Below are 18,669 nucleotides of genomic sequence, written 5' to 3'. Positions count from 1 at the left end.
TGAGGTGTAACTCAGCACTGATCCTAGCCAAGGTCATGACAGATGACATTAACACCAGATTCTAGATTGTCTTATATATGGGCCATGACTGGTACAGTGTTGCAATAAATACACATGTATTCATCACAGACAAAAAAAAATAAGTCAAATGAGAATGAGATAAGGTGAAGGAATAACATAAATAATATTATGTACACTCACAGAAAACACACTGTTGACGTGAAATTAATTAATGGCATAATTTATAAGGGCATGTTTTTTTTAGATTACATTCCTGCTTTGGGTTATTGCTGTATCAAAGGTATCAAATGTGCATCAAACCTGATCCAAATTGCGCACGCTGTATATCAGGTTCTCATAATTTGGTTTGTGGTAGACACTTGAGCCTTAGGAAGTGAGCTGACATAAAAATAATAATAACACTACACATCCTCTGGTCTCTCATCAACAGTCCAGGAGGAAACGTGACTGCAATGTATGGATCTGGTCACACCACAATTTTATCTGTTGTGTTTTCCAATTCCGAACTACATTTTAAAAACATGTTTACAGAAATGTTTACTCTAAATTTGGTGCTTAACATTTTACATCTCATTGTGTGTATTGTAGGTTTACATATAGTCCATTTAGACGGATAAGAATCAGAATTTGTTAGACTGTGAAATAGAAAGGTAAGGCTGCAAATTAGCCTGCTTGATGATAAAACTGTCAACCCTCATCCAGCAGACAGACTGACAGACGTAGAAAGATGGCTCACTTGCAGTCGTTTGCACTGTCAGCCATTTTGATAAGTCTTTCCTTGCTTCATACATCCAGCTATTTGCCCTCTATCTAATGCTCTGTTCCTTTTTGCTTAAAGCATGTGTTGGTTCATCCTGTCATGAGTACACGTAATCTTGAAAAAAAATGCAATGGTTGCTCAGCACTTTTCGTATATTCAGAAGTTGCCTTACTTAACGAGACATCTGCTCTCAGTTCTTGCCCGTCATTTTAAATATTGCGGAAATTCAAACATGGTTTTAGGCAACATCTCAATTAGTAGTCAGCTATACTTAGTTGACATCAGAGCTAATGCAACCTTTGATACAGTTGACCGTACTATCACTCCCCAAGCTCCAGATCAGCTGTTTTCACACATGCACTGAAGTCTGGACATTCTATTTTAAACATAATTCTTTCCAGTACTTATCTGCTGTAAAGTGTCAATCAAAAAAAAAATCAATTTAAATATATAGTTGCTTGAATTTGCCCAATCCTCACAAATCAGTGCCTGCTCTTGACCTGTCAAGACTATAAGATAAGACAAAAAAAATGTGTTTGTTGTTCACCTGGATGACCAGTAGCTATGTCACACACAAGTGTGTCGAAAACATGTCTCTCTTGGGGCCAGCAAAAGTATGGTACCACAGTGATGGGTCATTTCTATGAACAAATGCCATTTAGATACCACTACTACTCCGAGGGCCTGGCCAGTCATAAAGTGGAAACAAGAGGAAACTACATGAGCCACAACCTCAAAAGAGGAATGTGCCACTTCTCTAACTCAGACAGCAAACACATTCACACATGGTCTCCAGGAGAGGCATAGATCCTGGACCTCTACAAAGACAGAGGCATGACAGAGAAAACATTAAATTGGATGAAATTTTTTCACCTTTTGCTTTGATGGCAGCAGTGCAAACTCTTGACTTCTGTCAATCAGCTTCATGAGACCTGGAATCATTTAGCAACCGCCTTGAAGGAGTTCTCAGAGATGCTGAGAACATGTTGGTTGCCTTCTCTCTGCGGTCCAACTCATCCCAAACCATCTCAACCGGGTTTAGGTCAAGTGATTGTGGAGAACAGGTCGTCTGACGCAGAACTCCATCACTCTCCTCCTTGGTCATATATAGCCTCGAATGGTGGTCCCACTGAGCACAGACCAGATAAGATGTCATGTCACTACAGAATGCCGTGGTAGTCATGCTGGTTTGAATAAATCACCAACAGAGTCAACAGCAGAGCACCCACACATACATATCACACCTCCTCCTCTCATGGAGAAACAATCCAAGGGTTATTTCGTGGCCCAGGCAATTCTGTTTTTGTTGTTCTTCCTTCTCTGCAGCAGTTTGACAATACTCTGTGAAGCACTGATGTGGGCTGTGTGGATGGATGGATGGATGGATGGTGTGCACATGAGGATTTGTTCAAAGTTCTTTACATATTCCAGACTGACTGACCTCCATGTCTTAAAACAACGATGTACTAGTGTTTCTCTTTATTTAGTTGAGTGGTGCTTGCCATATAGAAGCAACTAGCCACTGTATAGAACTACCAACCCTACCGCTGTATAACAAAACCAATAGTCTCAAACGCGTTAAAAAACCTGACTGAGAGAATGACAGAAGTGTGTGAAGCTGTCGTCTAGGCAAAACATATTTTATTGTTATGATTGATTAATTATTAATCTACAAACGTCAGTCCAATAACCTTGCAGTCTTGCTTTGACACGCTTGAATTTTCCCTCGGGATAGTCATGTCTCTTGGCCCTATCAGAAATCTGCTGACCTAAACCAACAGAATTTTATTTGGCTGCAATTGTAAGTGTAGTGTTGTCTCTATTTAAACAGGCAGATTGTTGGCCACCCATACAAGCTGCCCCACATGCAAATATGGTATGCTCTCTGTGCCAGGCAGATAGTTGGGCACTGTCCGATGTCTTTTCATACAACACACACGCACACACACACACACACGGGTAGATGTTTGGCTGGACCCAAAAAAATTGTGTTTAAACTGCAGAATTTAATCAGCTTACACACTGTCATCAGCTGTATCAACAGACCTTCGACCATGCAGAGACTATTTTAACCATTCTGGATGAGGAAATCCTGTGGGAACGTTAGCATTTCATCAGCATAACAACAAAATAATATATCAGATAAGTCAGTGTAAACCTAAATGTACATTTTCTGTGGAAAACACAGGACCTTTTTCTCAGTCTCTCACACAGTGGTCCCCATTGTGATGGTTATTTGCCACATTAAAAAAAAGAAAGGAAGAAGAAAAAACAACAACTTTGATACAATGTGGGAGGTTGGTTTATGCTCAACATGATAAATGGTAGAAAATGAATGCATATTTCTTTGTGTTTTTGTTTCTGCAGAATGAAGGAGATGTGGAGAGCACCTTGAATATCCTCAATGTCCTGGATGAACTTCTGTCAGCCGGTGTGCTACGATCAGCTCTTGAGCACTTAACTGTATTTGATATGAGGAAAGAGCTTAAAGCTTGAGTTGCAAACACATTTTTATCTTAGTTGTTGAAATCCTCTTCCAGCCTTCAACAAATAAAGTTGGCTATTTGTGCAGTTCAAAATGTTAAGGGTCTAGGGTGTGAGAATTAGCGAAATCTGTTGGTGAAACTGCAAAACTGTAAAAAACAAAAAAACTCCTTGCTCACATGTGTCAAGAAAACCATGGTGGTACAAAGTACAAGGCCATGAAAATCAAACATTTTATTTTACTTGAAGGTGAATATACACTAAACAGACTTCAATCATCATCAATCATCTGCGTGATAGTCGTCGTCAGGAGTAAGCTGCAGACAACTGGACATGCTTGAGGTGGAATGTCTTCAGCTCTACTCAAGCAATACCAGCTGCCTACAGCTAACTCCTGAAGATATTTAGGGCTAATCCTATTTCTGCCATTGTGTCTGTGAAGGTCCTCAGTCATCCAGGTCAAAGTCTTCTTCTGTAGTTAGCTGTAGGCAATTGGACTTGCTGGAGCTTTTCTGCCAATATACACTCCTATAGGTTACACCCTGGATCTGGACCACTAGACCTTTAAGTGCTTTCTTGTAGCTTATCTCAGTATTCTTCCAGCTTTGACACGACGGCAGATGACATATATCCGTCAGAATTGTGTGTGAATTCTTTTCCAGACTTGTAGACCTCATTATTTATCATTATTTTACTGAAATGGTCAATTTAGTATCTCTGGAACCATTCGGTTGTGATGTTCTAGTGTAACCTCTAATTGTGTCTCATCAGGTACTGATCGACGTATCACGTATTTGATCAGTAAAGGTGGCAGTGAGGCCTTGCTAACCTTGCTGGTCAAAACTGGCCGCAGTTTCTGTCCCAACTACACGATTCTGCTGCCACTGCTGCACCTGCTGGCGAAAGTTGGACACAGAGGTGAGGATTCATGAAACGTTAGGTTTAGTGTTATTTATTACGAGGCTTTTGTAAAGTCAAAGGCCAAGTTTAGACACTCAGCTGCTAACTTTACCGTGTTCATATGCATGCACGTCTACAGGCATGGAAATAAGAAACACGAGCTCACGATGTGGCATCATGTGATCCTGGATACTGGTCTGTGTCTTCACACTTGTGGAAATGTGCTCCTCTGTGTTTGTGCAGACAAGCGTATTGGTATAAAAGCAGAGGAGGCTGACGCTGTTCTGCTGACCCTCAATCTCCTTAAACACAACACCAAACATGCCAGAAGGGCTGCAGCCTGTCTCTGGGTCATTCAAGTGTTTTCCTCATCAGGTATCAACACTCAGTTACGCAGTTGCATGGACACTTTTGTTTCAACTTAAGAATTCATTTAAAATTTGGTGCAGATCTGGGTTTGTGTACTATATTTTTGCCACATTTTTTCTGTCAGGATATTTATCAATTTTCTATGAGTGTCAGCAATTTGATTTAATTTATTAGCTTGGTGTGTACCGACCTTTATAATAAAACAAGTGTGATTTGAACCTCACATACAGTATGAGGCAAACAAGGTACTTATTTCCACTAACAGTGTGTAAAGATTAAGCAGCAATAAAGGGGCTGTGAGTGTGTCTGCATGTTAATTATACATTTTTCAGGAGTCTGTGAAAGGCAGAGGAGAGCTCTCTCTCACACACATGCCTGCTTCATGCGGCAGAATGAACATTTTATTTATTCAAAAGGTTCATCAAATTGAATTTTTTATGAATAATACAACTTTTTGTTGCACTTTTGACTTTTTAAATCAAAGGAGTGGGACAGAATTACAATCATTATTAAAAAACAACAACTAATAAACTGGAAACTGTGGTAAGAGGCAAGTATGAAGAAGCCACCGAAACAGGCTTTGCTTCTTCTTTTTTTATTTATTTATTTTAATCTTCATGTGTAAATCAACTCAAGGCGGAGAACAGTTATAGCTTTGTATTCAAACTCATTTGTTGATTAATCCCTGTCATTTCCAACATTTTCATGTGTTAGAATTCAGGGTGACAGCTTGTTTTGTGTTTTCGTTTAGTTTCTACAGCAAACCTCATCGGAGAAAACCACGGACTGGATGTAATCTTTCACTTCATCCCTCAGTATTCTACCAAACATCTGCACACCATCAAGTATGTATACCTAGGTTTTTACTGCTAATGCCAACATTTCCTCTGTGATCCTGCGCTTGAAATCCATTAAATTTGATACTTTATTTGTTAAACACTCTTGGATGACAATCTTGGATGGTTTACTGCTTGGTGAATGCTTCACTCTCATTTACTTTTACGTCACTGCTAACCTTCTTTTTTAACTCAGAACATTTTGCCTCAAATATTTGAGAAATACTACAATTTTACAAAATTCAGTGTCCATCACCTCCAGGTTGTCAGGTAAATGATAAATAAAACTGATGGAGGCAATGGACCATGGCTGACCCATACCATTAAATGTAATCCATTTCTAAGAACCCAGAAGTTGACCCCAGTGACTTGTTTATTTATATTTTGGCAGGTTGTGGATCTAAAATTAGAATCAAGTTAGCTAGGCTTGTTCCTATGCTGTATCACAAAGTGGCTGTGCTAACCTCATCCACGCACAAACTTGCAGCACAGCAGTGTTAAAATCATAGATCAATATAAACACATTCTTGTTGTCATACATGCTGAAACCATACACAGAATCTTTAGATTTTATGAAAACCATATTCCATCTTTTCTTGGAGCATGATGAGCTCAAAAATAATGGTATTTGGCTCCATTAGCAGAATCGTCCAGTAGCACCACGAGCACTGGACTGTCTGTCGAGCCCCATGCCAGGCATACCAACCCTGGAACAGCTACTAGTGAACATGATTCCCTCCCCAGGGGCGTGAGGGAATCAGATGATCTGACACTGCAAAATTCTGTCCTTCAACATGAGTTTGCTGTATCCATTCCATGTATAATCCAGTTTTCAATGACTAGAATCATAGAATTGCTACTTTAGAGATTTATTTTATTTTTTTTTTAATTGTGAGCTGTGAATTCCTGGGTCTTCATGAGAGCATTGAGGAAAGATAAATGCTATTTTCTCCTTGAGTGGCAGTAAGGCGACCGTTAGACATGCTGGTTGGCTACTGTCCACACAGTTATAGCAGTGAAGTCAATTAAAAGCAGGACTACTAAATCCATCATCTACTCTCAACTGTCAACAGCAGTTAATCTTTCAGTCTCATCTGTTTGAAAGCAAGGCACTACATTATTTTTTTATTATCCTCCTAATATCGCTGCTGGTGTGAGCTACTGTAGAATGCAAAGAGGATGTTTTACTATAAATGCAATTCCAGAAAGCAGAGTTTTGCAAATGAAAGGATGCTTGAACTCCACTTCACCTCATGGCTCTGTAGGTGTGATATTGTTTACAACATAAAGCTGCATTAAGCAGGATCACTGGAAACGTAGCTGATTATTGTGGGATCGCTGCTCCCTGTCGAACATGGACAGATGGCCTTTTTTTTTATTGTGGTCAGATGACTTTAGTTTTTGTACTGTAGGACGTTATTTGTTGGTGCTATAGTAATAATCCAGCACCCAAAGAGACCTGTATGCAGAGTGGCTGTGGTGGAACAGCCAACACTAGCACCCAATTTCTTTTTGAACTGCCCGGTGATCCTCCTGTGGTGGTGCAGAATTGGATGTGAGGCTGTAAACATCACTGTTATCACTGATAAATAATGCCACAAAATCCATCCTCCTTAAACACCCTTGAAAACTTTAACTGAGGCAAAAAAAAATGAAAGAAATCAGCTGTAGTTTTGTTATCTGTAATAAATTATGGTCTCTTGTTGGGTAAAGGCCAGTTGGCCTGACCCGGCAGTGACAATGACCTCCATCTGAGGAAATGGGCAGTGAAAAATTGTCTGTCAGCCACATGGCTGCATGCCACCCAAAATCTAACACCATGTTCAAACACCACTGGATCCAGCCATAAATAGTTTCTTTTATGGCATGTCTCTTCATGTACTATACCTCACATCTGATAAATACCTCTCCTGTTATTTTTTTTTTGTGGCATCCTGAAATGTTGGTCTATTTATCTTAAAATCAGCACCGGGAACATCTCTGTAAAATCCATGTGTTTTCAATGTGGTACCACAGGGCGGCACTCAAGATGTCTGAGCTTCTAATTTAGTGAACAAGCTGGCCAATATAGTCATTACTAGTGTGGAGATGATTTCTGCTGTCTTGCTTTACTTTGCTGGTTAGTTTTTACCTTTGTCTTGTTATTGTCCAACCCATTGTATGTTAATTCTTCCCACTCATAGTCTTCTGAGCCAGTTTGTTTGTTCATTATTTCCTTGTTTTCACTGTTGCCTTTTAAAGTTTAGATTGTTTTGCAAATGTTTTGGAGAAATTTGCCTTTCAAATGTGCGGTTAATAAAAACCCCTTCTTTGTTCACATAATTGCTGCATTTGAATCCTTTCTTTGCTGAAAACACAACATCCAGGAGCTTGATAGTGAACACCAATGGTGACAGGACTGATTCAATGGCTTTAAAGTCATTGTTTTTAGCTATAGGTAAATGTTAGTCATAGCCTGACAAGCTCATAATACTTTTGACAATATCAGGCATTTGGATTGTTTGATAAAAGGATGAAATGATTAAGAACACAATGCAACAAAAATAACTCATTCATAATGCTGCTATAAATCCAGCCCGTGAGACCTGTTACTTCAACTAAACATTAAACAACTATTTATCTGCAGCCAAATAAATGTCTGTATCAGTTGTAGTGTAAATGTGATCCCCTAGTGCAGTACAGCTACCTAAAAGTGCACATATCGGATTAACTTATTTGATTTATGTCATCATGTCTCTTACTTTTTGTGCTTGTGGCTTGCTGTTTATTGTGTGTTTATTAAAATATCCATATTAACTGCTCTGTCTGCTTTGTTGTTGTTTTGTTTTTTTTTTACAGGGCAGCAATCAATGCCTTCGCAGCTCTGCTGTGCACAAGTACGTTTTCATGACTTCCTTCATTTATCAGCAGACCATAATGTACGCATTATCCTCAAAACCATCATTGTCTCTGTGCAACTCATAAGTACTTCTCTCCTCTGGCAGTATTTCCAACTCTGAAACCATATATTTATTTGATCATTCAGTCAGTTTTATTGCATTTAATGAATAACTACTGTGATATGCTGTAATAATGCATCACCTTACAGGTAGTAATGAGGTATGAAGAGGCCAAACCTTTATATGCAGGTGTTTGGCATAACAAATAAGTGTTCCGGTGTTTCGTTTGTTCCTGTGTTAGTTCCTGAAGGGGTCACTGTTGCACTATTGTTTCTAGTCTTGTGGTATTTGAGCTAAGCAAGTGATGAATCCAATGTGCACAGTACATCAAGGGGAATATGTTCACTCATAAAGTAGAACATTCAGATGAGCTTGTGTTTCACTTTGATGTATCGTGCAAGTTTTGAGGTGAACATAAAAGCTGTAATTAGACCAGTATGAAGTCCTGTTGATAGATTTATACATTTCTCTTTTTACTCCCCCTCCTTCAAACCATTTTATCCCACGTTTGACATCTCACCCACTGTAGCGTTTGTCTCAAATGAAGGTCATAGTACTGCTTTTTTATATAGATAGACTAGACCAAAATGTAACTGTCACGACTCAATGGAGGGGTACACAGCTTTGGTTCAAATAGAAAATCAATTATTTCATGCTCACTGTTCTGAACCAGTCTGTTGGCAACTAACTTGAATTACAGAGCATGTTCCCCTGCCATCCAGGGGAAAATGGGGCACTAACACAGCTGCACACGTGTTGCATCTCCAGGCCCACCATGCTCTCTCACAAGTTTGAGATCGGCTCCCACGAGTGCGACCCTCTATGTAAGACATGGAGAACATCTGACTATGAAATGGCTAGACATAATTTGATAGATGTTTCAGATGTTTTTTTTGGGTACACTTCTTCTGCTTGTAAACCAGCCGCAATGACTCCAGCAATTTTATCCCAAAAGTAAATGTACTGATGTTTTCTCTGTTTGTCTCTGTCTTCCCCCACAGAGGCGAATGTTTCTTCAGTGGTGTCTAAGGGTTACGTCTCTGGCTTGTTAAGGCTGTACGAGGACTGGCACAGTAAAGATACTCAACATGCTGCCATAGAAATTCGCCACGCGCTGCTGCGCTGCCTCCATAAAGCCACCCGCATTGCTGGAGGTAGACAGGCCTTTGTTTCCCATGGAGGCCTCAGACTGTTATATCAGACCACACAGGTAAAACCCAAATCATGCATTTCATGCTTTTCTGAGTTATCTTTAGTTTTGTTGTGACAGACTGAACAGCTTACAACAAGAACTAATGGCAGGTGTGCATGTCTATGGCGATTGAATTGGCCATACTGGCAAAACACAGAACAAGAACTTATTAAGCTCTATGACAGAAAAAACATTATAATATTAGAGTCCTCAGTGAAAAGGCAGACAGTGTTGCTGTATTGTTATCCACGGGTCTGTTTACCACCGGTCCTGAGGTCTTCATGGTCTACGTTTTTGTTCCTTTAAGAAAATGCTTTATAGGCACAACACTTCAAAGACTGCATTTCCACGGACATTTACTACATTGTTGGATAATATTTTCATAAAAAATGTACTAAAACTGCCAAACCGCAGTTTGTAATATGGTAGTTTTAATTAGGCTAAAACAAGTTCCTTACAAAATGTAACGGAGAATCCAGTTTTGGGAACATAACTTTTAATTCACACTCACTTACAAAATGCAGTTAGATAAGCATATCTTTCTGTTTGTACAACATAGTCCAACTCAAACTAGAGGTGAATCTCTTAACATGTCACCTCTATATGTTCTTATGTGTGTTCCTTTGACAGACAGGTTTGTTGTGTAAAGGCATGGAGTGTCTGACAGAGCCCTCCGTACAGCTGTTGAGAAAGTGTCTTCCCAAAACGCCTCTACCACTGAAATCAGATCAGTCTGCATACACCTTCCCTCTTCCCGGAAGACCTGCCCTTGATGTGGATGTGGCACCAGGTAAAGTCTTCAAAACTCATCAGAAGAATTCATTAACGTGTCCAAGTCGAGACAGCTCTAGTCTCCTGGCACCAGCACTAAAAGATATGCATAGTGAGGCGTGTCTACTTTGTCTGCTAGACACTCTATCTATCTCTTGTAGTAGCTATTGATTGATTTCTCTCCTAAATGTGGACCTCGAGATTCTTTCCAAAGTTCTGGGTCTCTGTCTCCAGTGACTAATGCCCTCTATCATCCTGTTAGATCAAAGAGGATTTATGTCAGACAGGCAGTCCCCTCACAACAGCAGGTGTCTTTGTAACATTACCCACTTGTTAAGCACTGAATCCCCGGCAGTAGTGGAATCCTTGACACCAAAAAAGCTTTTGCCAGTGTTGAAAGGACGGTACCTTTATGAGGTAACAGTTACAGCGACTGTCTGTTCCCCTTCGTTCTTCAGGAACAATTATTACCACTTTTGTTTGCCATTGCGATAGAACCCATGGCTTTCTGGCTGCTCTCCGAGGAATGTTTCTATATTTCACTGTATGCAGATGACCTACTCTTGTACATTTAAAATCCTGGTAGCTCTCTCCATGTGATTTTTAACGTATTGTACTTTAGTACTTCCCTGTACTTAAGTACAACATTCACATGTCTGTACTTTACTTTGTTATTTATATTTCTAGCAACTTCTACTCCACTACATTTCACCTGTCTATCTTTGTCACTACCAAATAGATTTCTAGTCTTGATGACAGTACAGTTTTGTAATTCAACCATTCACATGCTTCAACACTGGGTTTAGTGTCTTGCTCAAGGACACATATAGACTAGCAAAGCCAGGATTTGAACTCACAACCTTATAGATGGAAGACAACTCGCCCTACCACTGAGCTACAATGGCTCAATCCTAACTCCTAACTTTTTTAATACTTTTACTCCTACTTCCCACTTCAGTACATTTTATATCAGAAAACTATTTTGATACTTAAGTACAGTAAATGTCATACACTTTAAGACGTTTACTTAAGTAATATTATAAAAAGTGACTTCAGCTTCTACCATAGTAATATTCTGGTAAGATATGCCTTTATGGTACTTCATACAAGACTGCTCACTACAAGCACTTTTGATTAGGATGGATGTAAAATGAATGAAGTGATTGCTCACATATTACAAGGGCTACAAATGCCATCCTTTCCCCTCCATAGACTGACTTTATTGTCAATGGATTTTGATGCGACAATGCAACAAGATAAATCATACTAAATAAAAGAGAGTTTGTTGATCCAGGTTAGTTATTTCTTCTGTTCATCTGAAACCACCTTCTATTAAATGATTGTTCTCTAGTTAACACATTTATAAACGTTTGAATGTTGCTCATTTAGAGACAAAGTCCCCCTCACACACACACACACACACTGTTCCGTGACATTTTCAATTGTGCTTCTCTCTGCTGTGTCCAGATAAGAGCAGTGAGGAGAGTGATGATGAATATGCTGATAACCAAGAGGCAGAGAACAGAGATTATGTGAGTCTCTGTGTGTGTGTGTGTTGTGTACAATGTTTTTGAATCTGTGTGTAATTCCAGTGTTGTCAGTCATCAGGTCCAGTGTTGATCTAGTGAGCAGATGTTTTTATGTTTTATTTTTAGAACTCATTCCTGGTTTCATTCTATGTGATCACGCTGTTTACATTTCACTCCTTTTAATTCATATACAGTAACCTTCACCATAATCACACTCAACATACTTTATCCTCACAGTCCGCATTATTAACGTGCTTCTCAGCTACACAGTTCATCTCACCTCCAAAACTCTTTCTCACCGACATCATCATCATCATCATCATCGTCATCATATGTCTCAAAATGAGCTCATTCATCCACAACACTGCCAACAAATACTTTCACGGTGAGGACACTAAACTACAACATACAAACAACAGAGACATTACATAAAAGACAGTTTATCTTTTAAGTTTTCCAGATAATTCTAGAATAGAATAAGATCTTTGCACTTAATTATTACTGTATGTTGTATTTCGTAACAACAATAAATCAGAAAAGCAACAATTCAATTACATTTATGTTTTTTATGTCTTTTCACAGTGATTTACACTATTTAAAATGTTTGAATAAAAAAAAGAAGTAAAATCACTAAATTCCAGGAGTAGAATAGGAATGAACATGTATAATTCATATTTTCTATAGATTTCAGTGTGGCTGCAGCAGAAATGCACAGTCCCCCCCACCCATCATTCTGTTTCACTTGTGTTTTTAACAGTTTGAAAAAACAAGAAAAAAAACAGCAGAATTATAGTGTTTTACAGGTGGTGGACTCTGACTGAGAAAAGTTCATGAATTGTGGTAACCGTGGTCACTGAATGCATTTTTTGGTTGACACAGTGAAAAGTGATTCACAATTTACTCCACATAGACACATTTGGGTTTTACTGACAATGTGAAGCGTTTTCAGAATGTCTCTTCATTACATTACATTACATGTCATTTAGCAGACACTTTTATCCAAAGCGACTTACAAAAGTAAATCTTCAGTACTTCAATGCTTGTTTGCAATTGACAAAACAAAACAAAACTGTATATGCGTGTGTCTGTCTGTTCTTTTACGCAGGATGAAGACTTGGAGACTGACCTGAACATACTTTGTCATCGTCCAGACCCAGATAGACCTAAAGGGCTGCTGCAACAGTATGGACGCCTCTGTCCTGAACTCTCACACGACTTTGAGGTCTGAATAATCATCTTCTGCATTATAAATGTTGAAAAGTTGGTTTAGCCAAAAAATATAGCTTTAAGGTCTGGGCCGCACTGGATATCGGAGCTGCTTGTTTGTGTCACAGTATGTATTGCATTACATTTCGGTACCCATGGTTGGCTGTTTAGATTAGAACAGCCACACTGACCACTGGTCAGGTTCATCATTGCTTTCTCATTTCTAGTGTGTATTTTAAGAGGTAGTAACTAATTCATTAATTAATGGCAGACACTGGAGCAAAAGAGGATGATGGGGTGAATGATGGGAATTCAAGTTCGACATGAACACTATTTTTTTATGAAGTTATGAGGAGTTCCTGGTAGATCAATTAAACATGTAGTAGCAACATGTGGAGAGAATCTTGGGGTGCATCAGTTTATTTTTTCTTGATTGTGAGAACCTGAGGGACACCACAAATTACTGTACTTATGTTTTCTCTTCTTTGCCTGGGGGTAATAACGGTGAGACTTGAAGCCTCGCAATGGACCCACCCCTTCCCTTTATTACACTTGCTAATTCCCACTCCCTGCACAATAATTTGGATGAATTACATACAAATTGCAAGCACATCACACCAGTGATCTGCCTCACAGAATCCTGGCTAAAGAACATGATCATGAAGCTCTCTCTGGATGGATGTGAAACAGACTGGACCAAGACAACTGATCCGTCAGAAAACACATGGGATGGGTGTATGGAGCAGGATCTGATTGGCTGGCTCAAGTCTTTGTTTATGTTTCAATATTGTGTGTCAGAGACCATAGTGTACGCTCACTGGATTGAGTGTGCACCTGTTCTTATCCTAGGGGATTTTATTGGCCGTGAGCTAAATAAAACACTCCCAGTTTATCAGCAACATGTCACATGCACCACCAAGGGACACAAAACAGTCGACCTTTGCTAAGGCTATTTAAAGAGCGCATGTAAAAACACCACCTCTTAGCCAACCACAATGTTCTTCATCTCATTCCTCCATTCTGCACTTAACTGGCGATGATTGTTCCCACTGTAAAGTTGTTAAGCAACAAAAACCCCAAAACTAACCGTGAATTAAAAAAAAAAGCAGAAAACCTTGGAAAGACAACTGAAACACAACTCAAAATAACATCAAATATTATGAAAATGAATAAAAGCACCCTAGGGAGTGTATAGGAACAGGGTTTCCTGCAGTGGCTACTGGAAAACCCCTTTCCAGTCACCTATGACAATATTAATAGTAAATAGAGTAAAAGTTTCAAAGTAGTTCATATTTGCTGTACTTTTATGTACAGTAATTTATCATAGGCATTGTGGATAACGTGGGAGCAACATAGCTGTCCTTTCCCCAACACCCAATAAACCACCAGCAACAAGTATGGTATCTGCTGGCAATAAGTGGTTCAAGGGAAGTCCTTTGTCGCTGAAAATGACCTCTTATCCTGGAACCAGTGGTTGCCACTCGCACACGGTAGCCAAATAGTTACAACACTGAGGGAAAAAGATGACAAAACAAACGTTTTTTAAGTTGTTTCTATGTTTTTATGTCTATGTTTGCTGAAGCATGACATGTCGTTGAGCTAATCACATGACTGCCAAACAACTTGTGTGTCCCCCAGGAATTGGTTCTGAGTTCAGAGCCAGAGAAGAGCTCGCCATCACCATCATCGTCATCATCTTCATCATCATCATCATCAGATGAGGAAACCGTGCTGCAAAGCACTTTCTCTGCTAAATCGTCCAGGAAGGACAGGAAGAAGAGCAACTCCAGCAGTGATTCATCCTCCTCTTCTTCATCTCACTCAGAGACAGAGGGAAAAACACCAGGTCATACATAGCACACACACAATAGCTCAAACAAACCCATGCTAACACTGAGACACAAAGAGGAGAATTGTTTTTCCTGTGTAAGAAGCTAGTGCTACAGTACATAATGTTTGGAGTGTTCAACTTCAACTGGATATTATTTTTCAACAGCTCTTTCCATTCTGGATTCAAAGCAGCAAAGGCATCACAGAGCTCCTTAGAGCTAGAGTAGGCATAATTAAATCAAGTGATCGGAGTGAGAATTAGACATATGCCTCCTGTGGGCTGTGTTTACCACCTTGGACAAATCTGGCCTATGACAGATGGAAAGTGACATTGGAAGTTGGAAAAGAGAGAGCACATCCTGCATTTCAAATACAGCTGATAAAGTAGTCATGAGGAGGAAGAATGTGTCCTAATCATTTTTGATCAGAACTTGAAATCATGAACAATGAGATGTATTATTACTTGTCCAAGTTTCTCAAACTCTGCCATTTCTGTCCTGACAGAGAGACATACAGGTGACTCACGCACACAGCTGCACACAAAATACATTCTCTTGGTTTTCATCATCACTCTCTCGTTCTCCTCCTCTTTTTGAGGATGGAAACATTTGAAATGTCCTTTTGCTTTCTCTCCAGCCACTGCCCAGGTAGAAGCCTGTGATTTCCACAGTCACAGCAGCATCTTAGCCTGCAGGACCATGGTTCCAGATGTTAGGTATGTATGTGGTTATCATTGAACATTGTTACGACCCCAGCTCGTAACATAATTAACCAGACGTAGAAAGGTAGTTTCTAATTAAATATTTCTTAATCTGTATTTAACACAACACCAAAGAACAGGAGGAACTAAGGAAACCAAACTTAAATACAAATCAATAGCATTCCTAAGTCTGTCCTGGCTAGACAACACAGAACAAGCAAAAAGGCTAACAATCAGCACTAATCCCCAATATTAAAGTCTTTCTCTGAGTCAGTCGACCCACACAGATGCGCACACAACAACAACCATGAACCAAGTGATACAGGGTTTCAGCGGCTGGTATATATACAGCTGTGCTGATGAGGTGATGAAGGAGGATTGGTCAGGTGAGCTGGAAGTGGGGCAAACCAATCACGGTGGTAGAAAGGCGGGTTGAGGGACGCAGATGGTGGAAGAGAGGCAGGAAGGCAGGAAACAGGAGCACCAATAGGGAAGGAGGGACGGCACACGGCAATCTGCATACATCGTCTTCCACACAGTAACACACAGGAAGAGGAACACATGTACGGTACATTTATGTTATGTTTATGTAAATATATCGACAGTGACACAAAAGAGAGTCACTATAATAAACTGCATTCACACAAGCGCTGCAGCCAGAATGAAGTGACAGAGAGGACATGAATGAATATATTTGATTTAACCTTACCATAGCTTCATAAACTCCCCCTGGGGTTTGTGTCACACAACCACTGCCTCAAGCTCTGTGCTTTAGCAGTAGTGTCACACACCCGTCTCATCACTGTGAGCTTTTCTAATGTTTTCTGATTCCATTTCTAATGTTTTCTTGTTTTCTCACAGGGGAGACACCCCTCCAGGTCTGGGAGGAAAAGAGCCGGTTGATGAGGAGGAGGAAGAAGACGAAGAATTCCACCATTGTCCCATAATAGACAGGTTACTGAAGAGACACGGAGCCTGTATTTCGCACCATGACCCCAAGCTGTACCGAGCTGCAGCTGCCAAAACCAAGTCGATTCCAGGGTTCAGCATCCTGGCTTTCCCTGATTTCTGGGGTCACCTTCCTCCCCCAGGAAATGAACGCATGGCCCCTCGCAACCCCAACACACAAAGGTAATCCATGCTCATTTCACACTTCAGGACATTTAAAATTGTTTTGAATAAACCCTGGTAATAAGTTTTGATAAAGGACACTGTAGCCAAAATGCACCACTTCAGGTTACAACCCCTCCCGTCCAGCAAATGAAAAATTTAATTGAATTAAATTAAAGTCGAAGGCTCTTCTTCTTCTTCTTAATAATAATAATAATAATAATAATAATAATGATAATAATCTAATAATCTTTCTTAATATTTCTCTCAGACAGAAAGTGTTCAACGATATCCTGCGTTTCTTGAATGCTGCTGACATCATTAATCAAGTTGTCTATGACCTAGAGGACAGCAGGTAGGTAAAGAGCACATTCATTTATTATCAGTGTTTAATTGGAATAAAATGTTGTATCCTGAACTTTGTGTGGTATGTCTCTGTTTCCCTGTCAGTCTTCAGTGTCCATCTGATTCTTTGAGGTTTTTCTCAAAGTTTGAGTGTGGGAACTTGAGGAAGGCAGTTCAAATCCGCAGGTACGGAGACACAAAAACACACGATGAACACGAGCTGAACAAAGACAGCGAGAGGCAACAATGTCATTGTTGGGCTGCAAAGGCCAGTGACAGTGTTGGGCAACAAGTTAACTTTATAAACAGATGGTCATACAACAGCTTAACTGAGCCTCAAGAGTGTTGATCACAGGTTACACCACAGAAAATGATAAATGGCGGTGCTGCAGAGTTAAGAAAAGAATTGTGAAGATACAAAACAAGTGATGAGACACATTATCATGTATCATCAAAGAAGAATCATGCTAAGCATCCTGACCCGATGCTTGGATCCACCTTAACTGGCTCCATTCAGAGTGAAAGAGCTGCATTTCTAATCTATGACCTATATGGACTCGGCTAAATCCAGTCACTCTACAGAGGAAACTCATTTTGGCCACTTGTAATGAAACATGCAGTAAAGAACTGATTGAGATTAAGATAATTTTGAAACGGGACTTAGACATAAAAGGAAAAACAAACAAATAAACAAACAATACCATACCAATGTTGTTGGGAAATATTGGTCAATAACAACATTAAAGCTCTTTTTTTTTTTTTTTTTATTAAAATCCTGTCTTCTCTTCTGTAGATATGAATATGACCTCATATTGAACTCCGATGCCAACTGTTCCCAACACAGCCAGTGGTTCTACTTTGAAGTCAGTAATATGGTAGCTGACGTTCCCTACCGTTTCAATGTCATCAACTGTGAGAAATGCAACAGTCAGTTCAACTATGGTGAGTGTGTGTTTGCGTGCGTGCGTGTGCGCTCAAATTTGCAATTTTTTATTTAATTCACACATGTATTGTAAATGACTCAGTAACCCATTATATTTTATTTGAACAAACCTATAAATACTTCAGTTTCTGTTCAGTGATACAATTTAATCAAAAATAATGTAGCTCTGTATTTAGGCTCGATAGTTCGCTATCACTGATCTAAAGTGTTTGCTTACCGAGCTCATTCTCAGGGCTCTGACAATAAATATGGGCCAAACTTTTGCAGGATGCAGGGAGGGGTGTGGGGCGGTGGGGTGCTTTTCTGGTAGTGTGTATGTAGCACTGGGGCAGTTCACATGCAGCGTCTAAAAAGACCACATCAAAATATTTGAAAAACACGTAGAATATGCCTGAAGTGTTTTTAACAGGTGCTTGAGGGCAGGGAAGACCAGCCTGGCTGTATTAATTACACATTATCATCGAGACAAAGTCAAGGACTAGTTTGACCTACTTCTATATCCCGAGGTCCAAAAGACACAGTTGCTGACATATTCTCATTTTGAAAAAACATGCGTTTGGCGGCAACGGATGCACATTGCAGCGGCATTGCTCTCAGTTGCGCGTGCGTCCAACGCATGGCTCCATGCAAAATAATGTATTTGTGCACGCATAAGACGCTGCATGAGAACAGCCCCTTACCTGCCTCTGCCCCTTGGGAGCTTTTTAACAAGATAACACAACACCGACTAATTA

At 39.8% G+C, this 18,669-nt stretch overlaps 2 protein-coding genes across 5 annotated transcripts in view; one reads left to right on the top strand and one right to left on the bottom strand.

Moving 5' to 3' along the window:
* The window catches only part of LOC122776381 (receptor-type tyrosine-protein phosphatase zeta-like), a 940,026-nt gene that overhangs the window by 311,623 nt on the left and 609,734 nt on the right, over positions 1-18,669 (bottom strand). The window lies entirely within an intron of this gene.
* Positions 1-18,669, top strand: part of LOC122776387 (cytosolic carboxypeptidase 4) — a 30,519-nt gene that overhangs the window by 1,245 nt on the left and 10,605 nt on the right. Inside the window, exons 2-16 of the mRNA XM_044036900.1 lie at positions 3,149-3,212; positions 4,037-4,183; positions 4,409-4,540; positions 5,286-5,379; positions 8,209-8,246; positions 9,311-9,519; positions 10,132-10,291; positions 11,740-11,804; positions 12,907-13,023; positions 14,646-14,853; positions 15,474-15,552; positions 16,399-16,668; positions 16,919-17,002; positions 17,098-17,178; positions 17,786-17,934. Of these exons, the coding sequence (XP_043892835.1) occupies positions 3,149-3,212; positions 4,037-4,183; positions 4,409-4,540; positions 5,286-5,379; positions 8,209-8,246; positions 9,311-9,519; positions 10,132-10,291; positions 11,740-11,804; positions 12,907-13,023; positions 14,646-14,853; positions 15,474-15,552; positions 16,399-16,668; positions 16,919-17,002; positions 17,098-17,178; positions 17,786-17,934 (1,897 nt within the window). The remainder of the gene's footprint in view (positions 1-3,148; positions 3,213-4,036; positions 4,184-4,408; positions 4,541-5,285; positions 5,380-8,208; positions 8,247-9,310; positions 9,520-10,131; positions 10,292-11,739; positions 11,805-12,906; positions 13,024-14,645; positions 14,854-15,473; positions 15,553-16,398; positions 16,669-16,918; positions 17,003-17,097; positions 17,179-17,785; positions 17,935-18,669) is intronic.

Source organism: Solea senegalensis, linkage group LG10 (assembly GCF_019176455.1).
Source record: "Solea senegalensis isolate Sse05_10M linkage group LG10, IFAPA_SoseM_1, whole genome shotgun sequence".
In the NCBI taxonomy this organism is placed as follows: domain Eukaryota; kingdom Metazoa; phylum Chordata; class Actinopteri; order Pleuronectiformes; family Soleidae; genus Solea; species Solea senegalensis.
The sequence above is the reverse complement of the archived record's forward strand: the minus strand, read 5'-3'. Positions and strand labels throughout refer to the sequence as shown.